The sequence below is a fragment of the Oryx dammah genome, unplaced genomic scaffold (genome assembly GCF_014754425.2).
Source record: "Oryx dammah isolate SB20612 unplaced genomic scaffold, SCBI_Odam_1.1 HiC_scaffold_7, whole genome shotgun sequence".
Lineage (NCBI taxonomy): Eukaryota > Metazoa > Chordata > Mammalia > Artiodactyla > Bovidae > Oryx > Oryx dammah.
In genome coordinates, this window is record NW_024070191.1 from 18,560,064 (window position 1) to 18,581,205 (window position 21,142).

The window sequence follows — 21,142 nt, forward strand, 5'->3', positions numbered from 1 at the left end:
GTCCCCTTCTGGGAGGGGCTCTGGGCCCCTCCAGGACCACTGAACACAGCTTCTCTGTCTTCCTCCCTAAGGCCTCACCCCTGCACTCCCGTCCCCTCCATCCTACAAGCTTCTAGTTTGTGTCTTCAAGTTTTGTGATTGGCATCTTTGTTTGTGATGTTAATTCCAACTTCTCCTGGAATTCTCTGCTGACATTGTATTTCCAGGCTGAAGTTCTCCACTGTGCCCACAAACAGCCCACCACTGCTGGAGACTCCAGCCTTAGGTGACTTGGTGGGATTTTTAAAGAACAAAAAGAAAAGACAGGAGCTTGCAATGTTCCTTCCAATGCATTTGCAACTATTCCTGCCTGAGCTCTCAGGAACTATCTGATTCACCTGTGGTCTCCCAGACTAAGGGGAAAAAAGGTGGAGTTGGGGGCGGGGCGCATTTTCAATTCAAACAAGAAAACAATGAGATCTCTGGTTCTGTCTTTATGTAAAAATTAACTTGCAAATGAGCTGCATTTAATTGGCATCAAGGAAACTTAGCACTTAAATGTCTTTTCAGAAACATAGAAGAGGCTCACCAGAATAATTTTGGGTTCATGTGATCTGGAAAATATTCAATATTTAATTAATATCTGGTATTAAAGCTAGCTTAAGCTTGTGGATTTCATTAATACACTCTAATGACTTTAGAGTGATCGACATTAAGTATAATACTTTTATTGTTCCTAGAGCTACTGAAAGTCAATAAGTGCATATTGCTTTTGTTATGAAATCTGTCAACAGGGAAAGTCAACCTGATAAGATTAAATTTTTAAGTAAGTGTAACTGGGATAAGAACTCTTTAGTAAACTCTATAGAAATAATTATATTTTGGAAACATCCATCTAAAACAGTCTCTCCAAATTTTGGTAAGTTGAAACCAACTTAAATGATAGGAATTCATTGACTATCCAGGCCATTTGAACTAAGATAAAATATTAGGGACATTATTGCTGAACAGGTCTAATTTCCTCCCTCCTGTCTTCTTGTGAGAGAGAAACTAAAGATGTTTGGTGCCACCGTAAGGTGTCCTTCACCAACCTATAGAATGCTAATGTAGCAGACAGTTCATGGTTGCTTAAGCAAAATTGGATGTCTGTTCTCAAAAAAGAAAGTATGAGGAATGGAAATATATTTTTGTTGAAAGAAAAAAGGATGATTTGCTGGCTATTTGTTAAAGAATCCACCTGCAGTGCAGGAGACTCCAGTTCGATTCCTGGGTCAGGAAGATCTGCTGGAGAAGGGATAGTCTGTCCACTCCAGTATTCTTGGGCTTCCCTGGTGGCTCAGCTGGTAAAGAATCTGCCTGCAATGTGGGAGAACTGGAGACCTGGAGACCTGGGTTCGATCCCTGGATTGGGAAGATCCCCTGGAGAAGGGGATAAGGCTACCCACCTCAGTATTCTGGCCTGGAGAATTCCATGGACTATACAGTCCATGGGGTCACAAAGAGTTGGACACGAGTGAGTGACTTTCACTTTTCACTTTTCTGAATGGGGAAAGAATAAGGAAAAAAGTATAACTACAGAAATGGCAGGAGGTTTGCAGAAGAGGAACACTGAGAAAAGAATTTTGTATGTGGTCAGAGTCTCCTAAGGTTGGATTAAATTTAATCAGGTAAACGGATTTTTCTAAGAGTAGGCTTATGCAGGACTGAATTTGGCTTCTCTTCCTCACAAGAGAACGTTTTCCTGGCGTCCTTTTGATATCAGACTGTGTGAGTTTCTATGCCATTAAGTGATCTGTATTTACTTTTTAAAATCTTTTTCTCCCCATCTTAGCTCACAGAATAAGTATTGTTTCACAGATACCTGTGATCCTATCTGACTGGGTGCTTTAAAACTTTTTAAAATGTCTGATAGACTAACCCAAGGTCAAATACAAAGTTCTTTTGACCTCCAGCTAACTTTGGGGTGCTTCGAAGGGCTCCTGGAACTTTCCAAATAGAGATCCTAAACTAATTGGGTTATTCTGTAAGGAGAGGTTTGCCAGGTTCTCAGAGAACCCAGACAAGCTGAGGATGAAGCTGCCAGCCTGGGGTTGGCATCCACTCTCACCCGGCAGGCTGCTGCTGCTGCTTAGTCAGTCGTGTCCGACCTTATGTGACCCCACAGCCCCGCCAGGCCCCTCTGTCCATGGGATTCTCCAGGCAAGAATACTGGAGTGGGTTGCCATGCCCTCCTCCAGGGGATCTTTCCAACCCAGGGATCAAATGCACATCTCCTGCTTGGCAAGCGGATTCTTTACCCCTGAGCCCCACCTGGGAAGCCCCCCACCTAGCAGGACATCACGGTTATCCTGGCCCACTGTTGTACCTTGGATAAAAAGGAGCATATACTGAGAAAGGCCAGGGAACATACAGTTGGCCTCCTGGCCCCCCAATCTACACTGGTCACCAAATCCACCAGGCGGGTGGCGATGACATCCCAGAGCACAACCCACAGTGGGATTACGCAGATCATGCAAGCCGCGGCTAGGATGAGACATGATATTACTTGTCTATCGGAAGGAATAAAAAGGTGTACGGTAAAACCTGTAGATTATGATAAGATCCAAGAGGTTGCACAGGAAAAAGACAAAAACCCAGCAGTGTTCTTGAGCCAGGAGACAAAGGCATTCAGGAAGGACACCCACGCAGACCCTGAGTCCGCAGAGGGGAGGACACCACTGGCCATGTGTTCTATCGCCCAACCTATGCCTGATACCTGGAGGGAATTACAAAGCTTGAGCCTGGGCCCGAAGCCCTGCTGTCAACTTTAGCAGAGAAGGTCTGCACCAACTGAGACTTAAGGGGAGAAGGAGGCCAGGAAGGGAAAGAGGCTAAGAAAGGAAACTCAGCTTCTGGCCTCTCTGATTCACCCACCACCTCCAGGAGACCCTGGAGGGCCGAGAAGGCTAAAGAGACCACCAAGAAGCCACCTGGGCCCGAACCAGGGTGCCTTTTGTCAGCAGGAGGGGCCCTGGAGTGGGGAAGGTCCTGAGCACCCCCCGTGGGTGCCGGAGGAGCCACCCATACCGGCCCAGCTCTAATCTCTTGGACAAGAACTCCCTGCACACCAACGGGGCTGGGAGTGCCTCCCGGGCTCCAGATCCCACTCCATCCATCCTCATCACTCCACCCGAGCCTCGGGTGTTGGCAGGCAGGAGAGCTGAATTTCCTGCAGACACTGCTCTGTTCTGACTTGGCCAGCCGGCTTCCTCTCCAACCATGACAGGAGCTGATGGACGGCCTAAGGCAAGGTGTTTTACATTTCCCCTTGCCTGGATCAGGTCTATCATTACTAGTTGCAGTTCAGTACACACAAAGTCATGTCAGACTCTTTGCAATCCCATGGACTGTAGCCCACCAGGCTCCTCTGTCCATGGAATTCTCCAGGCAAGGATACTGGAGTGAGTTGCCATTCCCTTCTCCAGGGAATCTTCTCGATCTGGGGATTGAACCCAGGTCTCCTATTTTGGAGGCAGGTTCTTTACCATCTGAGCCACCAGGGAAGCTCTTTCACACACAGCAAAGGAGCCACAGTGGACTGCTAAAATCTTTAAAATCATTTTCCAGCTCCTTTAATGCAAGGTATAAAGAAATTTCCTATCTTGCATCTCTTTTCTGTTGAAAGAAATCTGATAGATTTTTCCATCAAAAACTATTATTCTGCCTTAAGATGATGGTTCAAGCTGATGGCCTCCCCATTTAGTACAAAAGTAATTTGTTTAGACAAAAAATGAAGTTAAGGTGGCTATGAGCTCAGATGTCAGATATACAGTTGTTTACCTAGCTGTGTTAAAGCATATTTTAAACTGTTCTGCATAGTATGACAGGTTATAGACTGCTCTGGTTATCATTTCTTGAATAAATTTCTAAGTCCTTTTTAGGAGGCACTATTACAGTAACTGCTGGATTATACAAGGGGAATAACAATCATATAGAATAAACGAGCCGAACTGAAGAGTTTTAAAACCCCACATAAGAATTATATCCCTTACTTTACCAGTCAGTAGCTGAGAAATGCTTAGGTCCTGTGAGCTTATCTGTAATCTAGACACATGGGCAACACAAGAAAGGAGGGCTAGTCCTGTTAATGTATAGTGTTCCACCTAAACTCCAGGACAACACGATTATTAGTACTCCTTCTTATATATGCCAGAATGCCCTGTCCCTCTCCTTGGGAGAGATCTGCTGAATAAGTTAGGAGCTAGTATGTTTTTTAGGACAGGGTGAAGTCCGAGGATGTCAAGAATCCGAGCAGAGAATGCATCTATCAGTAGCCCTAGAAGACCCACCTGTTGGGCATCAAAATATTGACAGCAAGACATGAGAGAACAGATGGATCCTGCAGTTTGGGATACCTCGGTACCAGGAAGGGCAAAATGTGACCCCCCTAATAATATAAGGTTAAGGCCTTGGGAAAATACCTCTGGAAGCAACAATATCCCTTAAAGCCCGAGGGGCCCTGAGGGGAATCCAACTGCTGCTCAGCAGATTCCTAAAACACGGGCCCATCAGCCCCTGCCAATCCCCTGCAACACCTTGATCCTCCCTGTTCACAAGCCTAATGGGGAGTGTCGGTTTGTTCAAGACATACGAGCAGTGAGTGAAGCCGTCATCCCTATTCACCCACTGGTGCCAAAATCGCACACCTTCCTCCCCAAGGTTCAGGAAGCACCCAGTATTTCTAGTCTGGACTTCAAAGCTGCATTTTTAAAAAAAATTCTCTTTATCCAGACTCTCACTATCATTGTGCCTTTGAATGGAGAGATCTTGACACCCTGGAGGTCAAAGGACACACTGGTTAACTGGAGGAGGGTTAACAAGATACCAGGCCCCTCCAATGGACGCCTCCAATATTAAATTAAAGATGTGAAAGTGAAAGTCGCTCAGTTGTGTCTGACTCTTTGTGACCCCATGGACTATACAGTCCACGGAATTCTCCAGGCCAGAACACTGGAGTGGGTAGCCTTTCCCTTCTCCAGGGGATCTTCCCAACCCAGGGATTGAACCCAGGTCTCCCACATTGCAGGTGGATTCTTTACCAGCTGAGCCACAAGGGAAGTCCAAGAATACTGGAGTGGGTAGCCAATCTCTTCTCTAGGGGATCTTCCCAACCCAGGAATCAAACTGGGGTCTCCAGAATTGCAGGAGGATTCTTTAGCAACTGACCTATCAGGGAAGCCCACCTTAAAGATATGTGAGACCCTAAACCCAGAAACCCCCAGTGGAGAGTAGAGACTTAGCACATCAGTGTATAGAGACCATAGGACAAACTCACTCCAGTAAGTCTGATCTAGATGAAACTCCTCACAGCCCTGAGGTCAGACGGTTCACTGATGGCAGCAGTTTTGTCGGAATAGGAACCCAAAAGGCCACGTATGCCGCCATTAGTCTAGATGAATAGAACAGGAGCCAAGGCCCTGCCACCCCACACATCAGCTCAGAAGGCTGAACTAATTGCATTAATGAGAGCTTTGCAATTAGGGAAGGATAAAAAATTAAGTATGTTTACTAACTCCAAATATGGGTTCCACGTGCTACATGCTTATGCTGCCATTTGGAAAGAAAGAGAAACGTTAATTGCAAAAAATTTCCCCATAAAAGGCTTCCCTGGTGGCTCAGATGGTAAAGCATCTACCTGCAATGTGAGAGACTTTAGTTTGATTCCTGAGTTTGGAAGGTTTCTTGGAGAAGGGAATGGCTACCACGCCAGAATCCTTGCCTGGAGAATCCCAAGGACAGAGGAGCCTGGCACGCTGCAGTCCATGAGGTCACAAAGAGTTGGACATGACTTTGACTAACACATACATACACACGTGCGTGAGCACACACACACAGAGCTTCTGACCCAGGGAACAGTAACCCACTGGTGGGGGGGGCCATCAGAAGGAGGGATCTTTGGGGGGCAATGGCAAAGCAGAACTGTTCAACTGCAAAACAGGCCACTCACCTACAGGAACTTGAACAAGTTCTGGCTCTAATGATTAGCCCCCTGAACTCCCTAGACGCCCCCAGTATCCCCCACAGGAACAGGAACATGTTGAGACATGGGGCTATGAGAAGGGAAGTGCAGGCTGTATAAAAAGGAGGATAAGGTTCTAATCCCCGAGGCCCAACAACGGAAACTCACCAAGAGCTTACCTGACGCCACCCCCATGGGATGGATGCACTACAGGCCTTGATGCAAAAGACTTTTTCAGGGAAAGAGCTTAAAAGAACACTATAGCAAGTAACACTTGCCTGTGATTTATGTGCCGCCAAGAACCCACATACCCATCCAATCCCTGCTTCGTCACTCAGGCCAATCCAACACCAAGGGACATTTCCAGGGAGAAGACTGGCAGTTAGAGTTCACCCAAATGCCCCATGGTCAGGATATAAGTATCTTCAGGGTGTTTGCTGATAATGTCACAGGATGGGCTGAAGCCTTCTCCATCGGATCTGAATAGGCTATGGAAGTCGGTAGGCTTCTTCTAAAAGAAATAATTCCTCAGTTTGGACTTCCAGAGTCCCTCCAGAGTGATAACGGACCCTCTTTTATAGCCCAAATCACAGAGGGGCTCACAGCAGCCCTGGGGATAGACTCAAGCTACATAGCTCTTGGCACTCCTAGTCTTCAGGGAAGGTAGGCAGAAGGAACTCTACTTTAAAGAAATCCTTAGCAAAGCTCTGCCAAGAAATTGATGAACCCTGGACCAACTTGCTTCCTCTTGCATTCCTCATGGTCCACGTAGCACCCAGGAATGGTCTGAGATTTTAGCCCATTTGAAATCATCTCCGGGAAGCCTTTTCTTACTGCAGACATTCTACTGGGTGAGGGCCTGAACCAGGCCCTGAGATAGACTATTAATCGAGGACAAGTTCAGAAGGCGATCCAGGATTACGTCCACAAGACACTGCCAGCTCCCACTGAAACTAGAGAGGAAAGAGCAGTCCTCGGAAATTAACCTCGGGGCTAAGTCGTTCTCAAAGCCTGGAAAGACGGGTCCTCTGAAGATCAACTATTGTCAGAACGGAAGGGTCCCTATAAAGTAGTTATAGCCACTCCTCTACTGTCAAACTGCAAGGGATATGGAGTTGGGTACACTTGTCCAGACTAAAGGTTTCACCTCCAGAAACCCCGCATGTCACAAGAGAAGTAAAAGACATCTGTGAACCAGTGGGAGATCTGAGACACCTACTCAGAAGCCAGGCACCATCAACAGATGAGTAATTGAGGCCGTGGGTGGGCTCCTATGAGAAGCCTTCATGGGACTTGGGGCCTCTTGTTTCCTTAGCTGATGTGGTTCTTGACAATCATCTGGGCCTCAAGTAACTTCTGGCAGAAGGCAGAGTTAATGTGATAACGAGTACTCCCTGCTGCACTTGGATCAGTGCGACAGGACAGGTAAATTTAATCTTAAGGAAATAGACGCCCAGGCAGATTGGCTCCATAATTTTGGCAGGCATGATACTGCCTTCCTTGTCTGGTCAACGGTTAAGGCACCACAAAGTTAACTTGGTTCCTTCCCTTTCTAGGCCTTTCAATGGCTATTGTTGTTGTTCTCCTTTTAGCCCTTGTTTGTTCAACCTTCTGGTTAAACTTGTTTCTTCCAGGCTCTAATGGTTTGAAGTTTGGCTCATAATGGCTCAAGGAGTTCAGCCCATTCCAGTGGAGGGTGGCCCAGGTCCCTAGAGGTCACTGAACTGTCGGTGAGGAACTTCTACACCTCAGGAGTAGGCTAGGGTCTGCAGCCCCATCCAGCAGGAATCAGTTTCAAACAAGACCTTCAGCCCCTTACTCCTTAAGAATAAGGGTGTAAAGTCTCCTAGAGTTGGAGTTGGGGATGAGACAGACTGGAACCTGGGACCCTTTGTGCAGTGATACAGTGTTTGCACCTGGACACACCTCTTTACTCCTTGAGCAACAAAATACAAAGAAACTGTATGGGACTTAAAATAACTGCATGCATGCCCAGTTGGGACAAATTCTGGACAAAAGATACAAAGAGACCAAAAAGACCCAAATGCCACTTTTGAAGAGCAAAAGCAGAGTACTGTGCATGCCCCTGCACAAACACCACCTAATAGGTAGGCAAACCCCTAAGTCACCTGTCCAGGCCACCCTGGACACACCCCTACCCTCAGCCCATATAAGAAGCAAGCTTAATGCCTTCCCTCACCACCCCCCGCTCCTTCTCAGGGAACCAGTAAGCAAGGGAACATTGTTTGTTCTCACTTTCCCTGCTGCAGGGAAGAGCTCCAATAAAGCCTTGCCTAAATTTTCTGTCTGCAGCAAGAGCCCCAATAAAGCCTTGCCTAAATTTTCTGTCTGACCTCTACTCAATTTCTATTGCTTGGAGAAGACCAAGAACCCTGTTTGGTAACAGATACATAAAAGTGAAAGTTCATTACCATTTTATTTTTGAGATCATGGTATAGTCTATAGAGTAATGAATGATAAAATTTTTAAAAAACCATCAAATATCATTATAGACTTCAGGTCCTAAAGTCATTATTCACTTTCCAACCGTGTCACATTAGGAAGTAACCCTCCTGGTTTCCTCACCTGTAAATTGAGAATTATATGGTAATAATGCGAAGAGTTGACTCATTGGAAAAGACTCTGATGCTGGGAGGGATTGGGGGCAAGAGGAGAAGGGGACGACCGAGGATGAGATGGCTGGATGGCATCACTGAATCGATGGACGTGAGTCTGAGTGAACTCCGGGAGTTGGTGATGGACAGGGAGGCCTGGCGTGCTGCGATTCATGGGGTCGCAAAGAGTCGGACACGACTGAGCGACTGAACTGAACTGAACTGAACTGAACTGAACTGAACAACTATCTCAGGGATTGTTTGGGACATTAAATGTTTAAATTTAATTTTAAATGTTTAAAATGCTGAGAGACTAGTGTTGGAGACTGTGTTGACCGGCGTCTGCTCACTCGGGGATTGAAATGTATGTCTTGGAAAAGCATTTCCAGCCCTCACAGTAAGTAAGTGCCAGTGACTGCTGCCTGTTGTTCTGTGGTTGTCTTGTAATGTCTCGGGTGAACTCCATGATAAGCTTGTGATGGAGGCAGAGAAGCTCACTATTTTCCGTAACTTACAGGTAAAAAAACTGAGATCACCAATGCCAAGTGGCTAACCGCAGGTTACTCAGAAGTCAGTGAAAAGCCAGGTCTCGAGTCTTCTCTGGTTCGTGTTGTTGCTTTCAGTTCTCTTGAGATTAGCTTTTCGCTGTGCGTGCATGAACCGCACACACAGCACGGCTAAGTGGTCTCTTTGTCTGTTAGGTCCTGGGCTTTGACAAGGAGTTCCAAGTCAAACAGAACCCGACGCCTGGGATGAGGGCACAACCCTTCTGGAAGGGCTGGAGATGCTTTTCCAAGGCATACTTTTCAATCCCCAAGTGAGGAGACGCTGATCAACACAGTCTCCAAAATGAATAAGTGTTGCACAGCCAGAGGGACGCAGGACAAAGGACTGTAGCTCTTCAGCATTTGCTGAGGACTGATTGCCATCAAAGCTTATTCAGTAAAGGTGACCTGACTATTAACCTCTAATTCGATCAGATTGTCTGAGAGGAGAAAATAAAATTCATTAGAAGAATCCCTGACATGGACTCGTGTAGACACAGCCATTCACACCAAAGACCTGTCACTGTTCACTTCTCTCTCCCCACGGGCGGGAAGATCTGACCCAAGAGCAGTACCCAAACCTCCACACGATAAATCTGCTGGGTAGCTGAGGGGCTCCCCCAACCCGCTGTATCAACTGAGTACCCCACTCTCATTCTGCCATTCCCCATGAAACACCCCATAGGCACACATATACTTTTCCAAAACCAAATCTGAGCAGTTGAGAATGCAATGACAGTAGGGAGATGAAAATGTAGAACCGTGAGAGCCTCTTTTCCTTACCCTGTCTGGAATCCCACTCCAAAATACCCTCCGGCTCATTGCTTAAAGTACTGCTTTCTTAAAAGAGCAACTTCTAAGAATTAGATACTTCTATTTCAGGATAAAAAACCTTAGATCAAAACGTGTTTTCTTCAGAGCATCCGTTAGAACAGTTTATCACACTTTTAAAAAGTGAGATGTAATTGACAGCTCAATTGAGGTATTAGTTTGAGATGGTGGTTCAGTCACTAAGTCGTGTCTGACTCTTGTGACCCCATGGACTGTAGCCCACCAGGCTCCTCTGTCCATGGGATTTCCCAGGCAAGAGTACTGGAGTGGGTTGCCATTCCATTCTCCAGAGGATCTTCCTGACCCAGGGATCAAACCCAGGTCTCCTGCACTGCCGGTGGATTCTTTACCAACCGAGCCACCAGGAAAGCCCCATTGGTTTGCAGTATACAACCTAATGATCCTATATTTATATGCAATGCAAAATGAGCACTCTCTCTTGAACACTTTATTTGCTGGGCTCCCAGGACACGGTGCTGCCTTGCTTCTCTGTCTGGCAGACTCACTCATCTTCCTTTTCAGCCTGATCTGAGTCTAAAGGGCTGAACCCTCACAACTCCTCCCCATCTCTAATGACACTCCATCTCTAAGCAGCCTCACCCAGTCCCCTTGGCACTAAAAGCATTCCTATGCTGAGAGCTCCCTTGTGCCTATCCTCACTTCGCCTCTAAACCCAGATCTGAATATTCCGTTGTTAAATCCCACTGCCACTCGGAAGGTAGCAGGTGTCTCAAGCTGGACATGTCTGCACTGAGCTCCAGATGCTGTTTCAAATCGGCTCCTCCTCCAGTGTGTGTTAGTCAGTAAATGGCAGCTCTACTCACCCAGTGGCTCAGGACGTAAAACTCTTGAGTCACACAAGATTCTCTTCTTTCCGTCCAAAGCCACCTCCAGTCCAGCAGTGAATCCTCTGGGCTTTGCCCTCAGGATAGACCCTGAACACGGGCTCTCCTCCCTGCATCCGTGGCAACTACCCTGTTTCAAGTCACTTTCACCTAGACTATTAAAACAGCCCCCTATGCAAGTTCCTGACTTCGACCTAAGCATGCCAACCTTTGAAAATATAAGTCAGACCATAAGTCCTCCACTGGAGACCCTCCAGTGACTTTCATCTAACTTAGGATAAAGCCCTACAAGGCGGTTTACACGGCAAATCCTTCAGCCACACGAGCCACCGGGACGCCCACTGCCTTGGCTTCAGGGCTCTTTCAGACGTGCAGCCCCTGCTTCCGCCCTCTCAGTGGCCTCTGACCCTCCTGCCCACACCGCCCTCCTCATCCCTGTGCATCCTCTTCCCTCGTCTTACAGGGTGAACTGTGTCCCCAGAAAGATAAAATTGAAGTCCTAAGCCCCGGTACCGGTGAATGTGACCTTATAAGGCAGTAGGATCTTTGCAGACATCATCAATTAAGATGAGGTCATTAGGGCCAAAAATCTAATCCAAAATGTCAGTGTCCTTAGAAGAAGAGACCCACACACAGAGGAAAATGCCAGACGAAGGCATGCAGAGGGACAGGATGGCCATGTGACAACAGGAGCAGAGGTTAGGGTGACGTGGCTGCAAGCCAAGGAACACTAAGGATCAGCGGCCGCAGCCAAAGCTCAGCAGAGGCAAGGGAGGCTTTGGCCCAGGGTCTCGGGGGCGGCATGGGCCTGCTGGCACCCTGATTTCAGACTTCCAGCCCCTAGAATTGGGTGAGGATGAACTTGGAATATCTTAGCTTGTGCTCTAGTACAAGTCTAGGAAACTAAAACACCCAGATTGCTGATTCTTCACGTCCACTGTCGGTTCCTGAAATGTTACCTTTTCTTGATTACCCGTCCGCTCCATTAGATAATGAGTCCCACTAGGTAAAGTCTTAACAGCCTTGCCCAGGGACACCACCCATCCCCAAGCTCCTCCTGCTGCTCTGGCTGGCACACTGCACGGTCTCTCTGTTGCCCCCAAACTTCTCTCTTTTTTCCCCTCACCTCAGCGAGTTTATTACATCAGAGAAACAGATCCATAAATAAACACCCAAAAGAATGATTTTAATAGAAAGGTGTACGACACACTGCTGTATTTAAAATGGATAACCAACAAGGTCCTACTGTGTAGCACAGGGAACGCTGCTCAATGTTATATGGCAACCTGGCTGGGGGGCAGTTTGGGGGAGAATGGATACATGGATATGTATGTCTGAGTCCCTTTGCTGTCCACCTGAAACTATCACAACACTGTTAATTTAGTATAACTTAATACAAAATAAAAAGGGTTTTGTTGTTTTTGTTTTTTTTTAAAGAAGGATGTACAAAGTATGAGGAATGTCCATTCACTTAGAGTCATGATAAAGAAAATTAAACTTATCTCTTTTTTATCTCTAAGGATCAGAGATGATTTTGGATGTTAAACATGTAGGCTAAGATCCTAAATGCTTCAAAACATTCATTATTTGCACTCATAAACAATGAGAGTCTTTTGATTCTTTTTTCATTGTAAGGCTTTTTGAACTAGATTTTACTCTTTTCCCAAGGAATAAACTGAATCACAGAAGTGATAGAGTCCTGGTTAGATCATCACTGTCAGTGTTGGCCCCTAACTTTCTTAGAGATCTGGCTGTTCTGTCCTCACATTATAAAGAATCTCTTTAGTTTTCCCAGAAAGAGAACCTTCACAGGACCAAAAATAAACCCACGTTAGACTGAAGATCTAATTAGAATCAATCGAGGGTCTGGCATGAGATTGACAAAACTGCATATTTTTTATAATATTTATACTTCATTATTTGTTCCCAACATTGGATAAAATATGCAGATATCAAAAGTTGCTAAGTACCTGTGCTCTTGTACTCTTTAATGTAAAAATAGCAGCACCATATCAATAAACACCATAGCACGTATTCCATATAGATACTGAAGATCGGGTGCGGTGAGCCACATCTGGCTCTCAGCAAAATCTTTGGCCATTATCTAACTGTTTCATGCCTTACTTTCGATGTTACAAAAGTGACACGCCCTTCCAGCTCCTAGTCTTCATGAGAAGAAATAATATTAGTTCTAAAAATTTAAAGCGTTTAAAAAGTTTCTCATTATTTTTTAAAGTCTATTGTATTAGTTACAATATTGCTGCTGTTTTATGCTTTGGCTATTCTTTTGGCCCCGAGGCATGTGGGATCTTGGCTCCCTGATCATGGATAGAACCCTCACCCTCTGCAATGGAAGGGGAGTTGCAAGCATTGGACCCACCAGGGAAGTCCCTTAAGCATTTTAGAATTAGGCCAGGCCAACCTGGCTGGGTTAGAGCAGATGTACACCCACTAAATGCTTACAGGGAATCCTTTTACTATTGGAAGCCTCTCCTAGAAGTGATCAGCCAGACTGAAAGGCGGTGGAAGAAGTTGAGTCAAGGGCCTGTGCCTGCAGCTTGTACTTTGGGTTGACCCAGTAATGCACCATACCCCGACCCATCAATCAGAGGCTGGCACCAGAAGGACTGCCCGCCGAGGCTACTCTCAGTGACCTTTTCCTGGTCCCAGCCAGCCTCATGATAACTCAAGCTTGAGACAATATAAAGGTTTACAGAAACTTACATACTTTACAGAAGCAGACTTACTTTTCTAATTATGTGTTCAAAATTAAAGGACCAACGCAGGAGACCTGGGTTCGATCCCTGGGTCAGGAAGATCCCCTGAAGGAAGAAATGGCAACCCAATCCAGTATTCTTGCCTGGGAAATCCCATGGACAGAGGAGCCTGGTGCACTACAGTCCATTGGATCACAAAAGTCAGACACGACTTAGTGACTAAACAACAACAATGTAAATATGCATTAAAATAGGGGAAAACAGCAAAAAAAAGAAATGATTCATTTTTCTCTTTTATGTATCTCTATGCTTTCCAGATTTTTATGGTTAGCAAAAATTACTCATTAACATGGAAATCACTATGTTGAAATATTTACTGACTTGTATTTTATTTTCAAGAAATGAAATGGCACATTAATATTTTTCACAGTCCATATTTTCAGGAATTTGGTCAGTTTTTTCCTTGAGCCAAAACTAATGACATTTCTATGGTGTGACAAATACTAGTACTTTAAAACGGGGATAGGTAAATACTCCAGTCTAGAAACAGGTGAAATTCATTCAGTTCTCATGACCAAAAAGATGGAAAACAAAGACACCAAACAGAAGTGAAATCATAAGATTATAAACTATTTTACATTTCCTCTCTGTATACATATATGCCTTCATATTACAAATCTAAAAATAAATCTTTCCCTGGACTCCCTAAAAATAATGTGTTCAACATTTTATTCATAAGTAGTTTACACTGTATTTTTAAAAACAAAGCCACCGTGCTATCATCACACCTAAAATCTATCAATTATTTCTTAGAAAATATTCAGTCTGTGTTTCATTTTTTTCTGATTGTCTCATAAATCTATATTGTTTGTATGACTTACATTTGACTTAAACGGATGCTAACAAATTCAAGCAGCTATTTGTAATCATGGTCTGAGCACACACTAGCCAGGACAGATTCAGGAACCAGTGGCTGACCCAGGCTCCTGAGCCTCTGGAGCAGGCATTTTGGGTGAACTTGTAACCCAGTGAATGGGCCATTTGAAATTATTTTGTCTGACCATCTCTTGCCCTATTCAAAAAGTGATACCAAATACTGCATTGCCATCACTTCAGTGATTGCAGGCACGGACCTGGCAGGAGCAATTTAATATTACATTTTACTCAAGCCAACTGATCTGTAGGCAAAGAGGACTTGTTCCCCCACCCCCACCCCATCCCACCCCCGCAGAGAAGCTCAGCCTACTTTTTATCCAGCCAGGCTCTAGGCTTAAGGAGCTTCACATTCAACTTCAAGTCCACAACCATTTTGCAACCACACATGCAAACCAAAGTGTGGTATTTTCTAGCAAATGTTTCTACTGTCACGGGGAAAGAAAGGAATTGGTCTGGACTGAGTGGCGGATAAAATGTGAGCTAGGGTGAGCTGGCTCCAGTCGAAGGTTGCATAACCGTAAAAGCTGCTTTTCAACCCAAACTAGCAAAAATAGTGACTGCAGAGCAGAATTCCAAGGGAAATTTCAGGATACCAGGATGTACCAGATACAAAATATACTGTATAAGTAACTCCAATGGAAAAACAACAGAGCTCCCCAAACAATTAAATGCCAACAGAACCATAGATAACAGATGGAGAAACAGAAAAATCAGTTCAGTTCCCAACAATGCACACAAGCAGTCTGGCCCTGTAGTTGTGGGTCTACACAACAGGGTGGGCTCAGAACAGGCACACATTCAAAAAAGTGCAGCGGCACAAGGACCCCCATATTGTCCAAAAACCCATTTGCTTCATCGCCTTCCCTCCAATCAGATCAAAAGCATAACAGTTGTGGGTTTTTGAGAAGTTTGGGAAAAGGTTTGATACCCAGAAATATCTGTTGTAAAACTTAGGCACGTCTTGCAGGATTTAAGCTCCTGTTGGTATAGGAAACACATCTAGGGCTGCAGATGGGGGAGGAGGACCCTTCGATTTTTGCAAAAGGCTCAGCTTGGGTGGCACCCCGCCTCACCAGCAGAAAATCCCGGGGAGAACGCTGCGCGCGCGCACGCGGGCGCTGGAAGCGATCAGCCGCCCTGCGCCACCTCCCAGACCGACACGTTGACACTGGGGGCTGGACCAGGCGCTGCCCGGGGATGTTCAGTTTGCCCGCTGCCCGGGGCTTTTCAGTCGCGCTGGAGCCGTTCTGATGGGGATTCTAAGGGGTCGGGGCAGCTACCACTGTTCCAGGGGCTCCGAGGGGAGTGGAGAGAGGGAGGTAAGGGGACCCTCCTAGGACGGGGGCAGGTGCACGGGGCAAGGAGTGACTCCTGAGCCGGGAGGAAGACCTGCAGGACGACGGGGGATGGGGAACCCGGGGTAAAGTCAGGGCACAAGCCGGGATGCCGCCCGCCCAGAGCCACTCACCATCCTCCAGGGCTTCATGCATCAGCAGAAGACCCAGCAGCAACCAAATCTTCATCTTCGGGGCGAGGGGTCGGGGCGGAGACGCTGGGGACCGCGGGTTGGAGGCGCGCGGACAGCGCAGGGCGAGGGCAGGGACGCCAGGAGACGCGGCGGGCGAGGGGCGGGCGCCTGGGACGCCGCAGCTGGAGGATTCGGTTTCAGGAGGAAGAACACAGATTTTAGGAAAATGTTTGGGGATTTTTTTAAAATTCTCTATCTGTGTAATGTGACCTCTCCTGCCCCCTGGTGGAGCCGTGAAGCGCTGCGCTTTTTCCCGAGGCTGAGAGCGAAATGTCAGTTACAACAGTCACTCGGCCAGTTCGAGGTCCCCGCGCGTTTTACCAAGTTTACCAACTTCGAGAAGGCTCGGTGTAATCCTGCGGGGTGTCATCTAACCAGAAGTCCAGATGTCACCAGCGCTTTCCCACCAGCTCAGTATGGCCGTGACGCTCTGTAAAAAATGCCCCCTGCATATATCTCTTCATTCCCAGCAGGTCTCACCAAGACCATCGCCCTCAGAAGTCCCAACTCCTCACCCAGCCCTGTACCTGCTGGACGCGAGCCTCCCTTGCAGCTGAGACCTGGCAGCCCCCTGGGGCTCCCAGCGGGGAGGCCGCTCTGCCTTCAGAGGGTCCATGGCAGGCGCTGCTTCCCCGGGGTTCTGCTGGAGGGTTTGGAGAAACTTCTCCTTTCTCTCTAACGCAGCAGAAGCCCCATTGCCCTACAGAAGACTTGACTAGCTGTTCAGGAGGAACTGTGCCAGAAAAGAGATCCAAGTAACAACACCAGGGCCTCCCTCGGGACTCCGAGAAGTTGACCACTGGCTCATCACTCTAGGCTGGAGCCTGGGGTTCTGGCTACACCTCCCTCCCTCACTCCACACCCTGCCAGGCCTGCTTCATCGCCCTACTAACTGCATCAAGGCCGCCCCTCTTGGCCATCATCCCTCCTTCTCTGCCCTGGCTCACAGCGTTACCATGTGTCACCAGCAAGTGGCCACAGCCTCCTAGCTGGTCTCCCTGCCTCTCTGTCTTGCCCCTCAGTCCATACTTCCTCCAGCTATTAGACTGATCTCCAAACACAATTCTAAACACACACACACACACACACACACACTAACCCAACTAACCCCCTCCGAAGGCTCTCCAGACCTCACATGCCCAGTCAGGCCTCTCCAGCTCTCTCTCTCGGCACCCACTGCTCCCTGGCCTGCTTGCCATGCAAACAGCGCGCTCCCAGAACCCTCGGGCCAGCCAGTAGGGTGGCAGGGGGGCACCAAGGCTTCTGCTGCCTCCTTGGTCCCCCAAAGTCCCCTTTCTTGTTCCACCACCTGCCGTTCCTCTTGCCACTCATCCTGCAAGGCTCAGCTCAGACCCTACCTCCTTCTGGCTGGGCCAAGCACTTCCCCAGTGTGAATCCTTTGTGATATCATAGCAGCCAAGACAAAATGCATGACTGAGCTGTTCACCTGCTTTCTCCTGAGTTCAAGGGCAGGAAATATGTCTTATTGAATTTTGTACTCTACCATCAGTTTCTGGAAAATCGTATTTATTAGGAGCACACCACGCTCCACACAGAGGATAGAAACCTCACCACACATTTCTTGTTGCTCATATCAACAACAACCCAACCAGGGACACTGTGTGGTTAGCATCAGCCCCATTTTATAGACAAGCCAGCCCAAAGTCAAACCTGAACCTGCACTCTACCAGTTACTTACAAAGCACTGTTGAAATCACTACCTGTGAAAGCTTTCCAACAGGGCTGGCCTGCCCCCAAAGTCTCCCCTCTCAAGCTTGGAAAATTGGAGGCGAGAACTTTGTGACTTCCCTGATAGGCTTGATAGCAGACCGCTAAGGTGATGGGGAGGCAACAGATAGACAGAACTGCAACCCATTCCATGAAAAAAGGGAAAACATCGTCTGTTGGTCTGTTGTGATCCACACAAAGGCTTTGGTGTAGTCGATGAAGCAGAAATAGATGCTTTTTCTGGAATTCTTTTGATTTTTCTATGATCCAATGGATGTTGACAATTTGATCTCTGGTTCCTCTGCCTTTTCTAAATCCAGCTTGAACATCTGGAAGTTCTCGGTTCAGTTCACATACTGTTGAAGACTTAGCTTGGAGAATTTTCAGCATTACTTTGCTAGCATGGGAAATGAGTGCAACTGTGCGGTAGTTTGATGATTCTTTGGCATTGCCTTTCCTTAGGACTGGAATGAAAATTGACCATTTCCAGTCCTGTGGCCACTGCTGAGTTTTCCAAACTTCCTGGCAACGTATCTTCGCTTCTCTTAGGTCCATACCGTTTCTGTCCTTTATTGTACCCGTCTTTGCATGAAATGTTCCCTTGGTATCTCTAATTTTCTTGAAGAGATCTCTAGTCTTTCCCATTCTATGGTTTCCCCCTAATTCTTTGCATTAATCACTGAGGAAGGCTTTCTTATTTCTCCTTGCTTGTCTTTGGAACTCTGCATTCAGATGGATATCTCTTTCTTCTTCTTCTCTGCCTTTCACTTCTCTTCTTTCTCAGCTATTTGTAAGGCCTCCTCAGACAACCAATTTGCCTTTTTACATTTCTTTTTCTTGGGGATGGTTTTGATCCCTGCCTCCTGTACAATGTCACGAGCCTCTGTCCATAGTTCTTCAGGCACTCTAACAGATCTAATCCCTTGAATCTATTTGTCACTTCCACTGTATAATCATAAGGGATTTGATTTAGGTCATACCTGAGTGGTCTAGTGGTTTCCCTACTTTCTTCAATTTAAGTCTGAATTTGGCAATAAGGAGTTCATGATCTGAGGCACAGCCAGCTCCCAGTCTTGTTTTTGAGCTTCTCCATCTTTGGCTGCAAGGAATATAATCAACCTGATTTCTGAATTGACCATCTGGTGATGTCCACATGTAGAGTCGTCTCTTGTGTTGTTGGAAGAAGGTGTTTGCTATGACCAGTGCATTCTCTTGGCAAAACTCTGTTAGCCTTTGCCCTGCTTTATTCTGTACTCCAAGGCCAAACTTGCCTGTTATTCCAGATATCTCTTGACTTCCTACTTTTGTAGTTCAATCCCCTATGATAAAATGGACATCTTTTTTTGGTGTTAGTTCTAGGTCTTATAGGTCCTCATAGAACCATTCAATTTGAGCTTCTTTGGCATTAGCGGTTGGGGCATAGATCTGAATTACTGTGATAATGAATGGTTTGCCTTGGAAATGGACAGAGATCATTCTGTCATTTTTGAGATTACACCCAAGTACTGCATTTTGAACTCTTTTGTTGACTATGAGGGCTACTCCATTTCTTCTAAGGGATTCTTGTCCACAATAGTAGATATAATGGTCATCTGAGTTAAATTCACCCATTCCAGTCCATTTTAAAATGTCAGTGTTCACTCTTGACATCTCCTTTTTGACCAGGTCCAATTTACCTTGATTCACAGACCTAACATTCCAGGTTCCAATGCAATATTGTTCTTTACAGCATTGGACTTTACTTCTATCAACAGTCACATCCACAACTGGACAGTGTTTTTGCTTTGGCTCTCTTTATTCTTTCTGGAGTTATTTCTCCACTCTTCTCTGGTAGCATATTGGGCACCTACTGACCTGGGGAGTTCATTTCTCAGTGTCCTATCTTTTTGGCTTTTCATACTGTTCATGGGGTTCTCAAGGCAAGAATACTGAAATGGTTTGCCATTTCTTTCTCCAGTGGACCACATTTTGTCAGAATTCTCCACCATGACCCATCTTGGGTGGCCCTACACAGCATGGCTTGTAGTTTCATTGAGTTAGACAAGGCTGTGGTCCATGTGATCAGTTTAGTTAGTTTTCTGTGATTGTGGTTTTCATTCCGTCTACCCTCTGATGGATAAGAAGCTTGTGGAAGCTTCCTGATCAATTTATAGTATATTTTGTTATTTGTTTGGGCAAGGGATGCCCCCATCATTGATTCCATGTTAACTATGATTATATATTTTCTCTTCCAGATGAAGTTTGAAATCACCTTGTCAACTTCCATAAAAACTTTGTGTTGTGATTATGACTGCATAGAGTTATTTGGGAGAAGAATGCTCATATTTACAATATTAAATCATCCTATCCCAGAATGTGTCATAATGTTATATATCATTTTATTTGCTCGTCTATTTTTATGTTCCCATTATATTTTATAATTGTTTAATAGTGGTATTAGGACAATAATTTTGGAATTCTGTAATCCCAAGCCTAAACCAGCATCACTGGTATTCTTATTTATAAGCGGAAACTTGGACATAGATACACACACACACACACACACACACACACACACGAAGAGAAGATCACGTGAAGACTCAGGGATAAGACAGCCATCTACAAGCTGAGGGTCTGGACCTCAGAAGACGCCAACCTTGCTGACCCTCTCTTCACACGATTCCACGGTGCCAGCACAGAGGGGGGCCTCAAAACCTACTTACCAATGCTAATCAAGTCAACAATAAATAACAGATAAATTAGATTTTAGACTTCCATTTGGAAAATACGTTGCTGTTTTAGCTTGGTTTTCAATGCAGGCTAAATTCATACTCAAGTTTAGTTCAACATGGTGGGTGTTCCCTTCCATTTATGAAAAAAAAACCCAACAGGAATTAAGTCTGTACACAATGTCACTTCAAAATTAAAGAATTTAGGAGATTTGCAATTTTAACTAACTTGGAACCATTTTAGAAAACAGACTCCTCCCTCCCCATCAAAGGGTAAAGAGGGCTGAAGTTGATAAATATTTATTCACTATACAGTACAAAATTTCTGTTAGTTACAGATAACTGACCACCAGTTACTGATTTGGTCAGGAGCATAACAGGGAGCTTCTTGCAGACAAAAGCAATGTCACAATAAATGGCAGTTGCATTGGTAGGACCTCAGATGTGTAGTCCTGGGGTGGCATGCTTCAGGAGCAACTGGTATGGGAATATGTCACGAAGACTGAGTATAGTGAAGGACATCTCTTACAGGACTTGGAAGTCGTACAGTAGTAGGCTGCCAGGTGAATATTCTTAACAACATAATTGTTTCCATTTAGATTGTACTATATTTCTGAGCTCTAAAGTGGCCTAAATAAAAAAGCAGTTTAAATTTGGTAAGTTTGAAATGTAAGCTTTTGGTAGGTATGATACATATGCATACAACACTATG

The 21,142-nt window shown here is 45.8% G+C and overlaps 1 protein-coding gene across 1 annotated transcript in view; it reads right to left on the bottom strand.

Moving 5' to 3' along the window:
* Positions 1 to 16,262, bottom strand: part of PDGFRL (platelet derived growth factor receptor like) — a 79,995-nt gene extending 63,733 nt beyond the window's left edge. The window contains exon 1 of the mRNA XM_040243152.1: positions 15,935 to 16,262. Coding sequence (XP_040099086.1) covers positions 15,935 to 15,989 — 55 coding nt within the window. The 5' untranslated portion in view covers positions 15,990 to 16,262. The remainder of the gene's footprint in view (positions 1 to 15,934) is intronic.
* Positions 16,263 to 21,142: the final 4,880 nt, after the last annotated feature.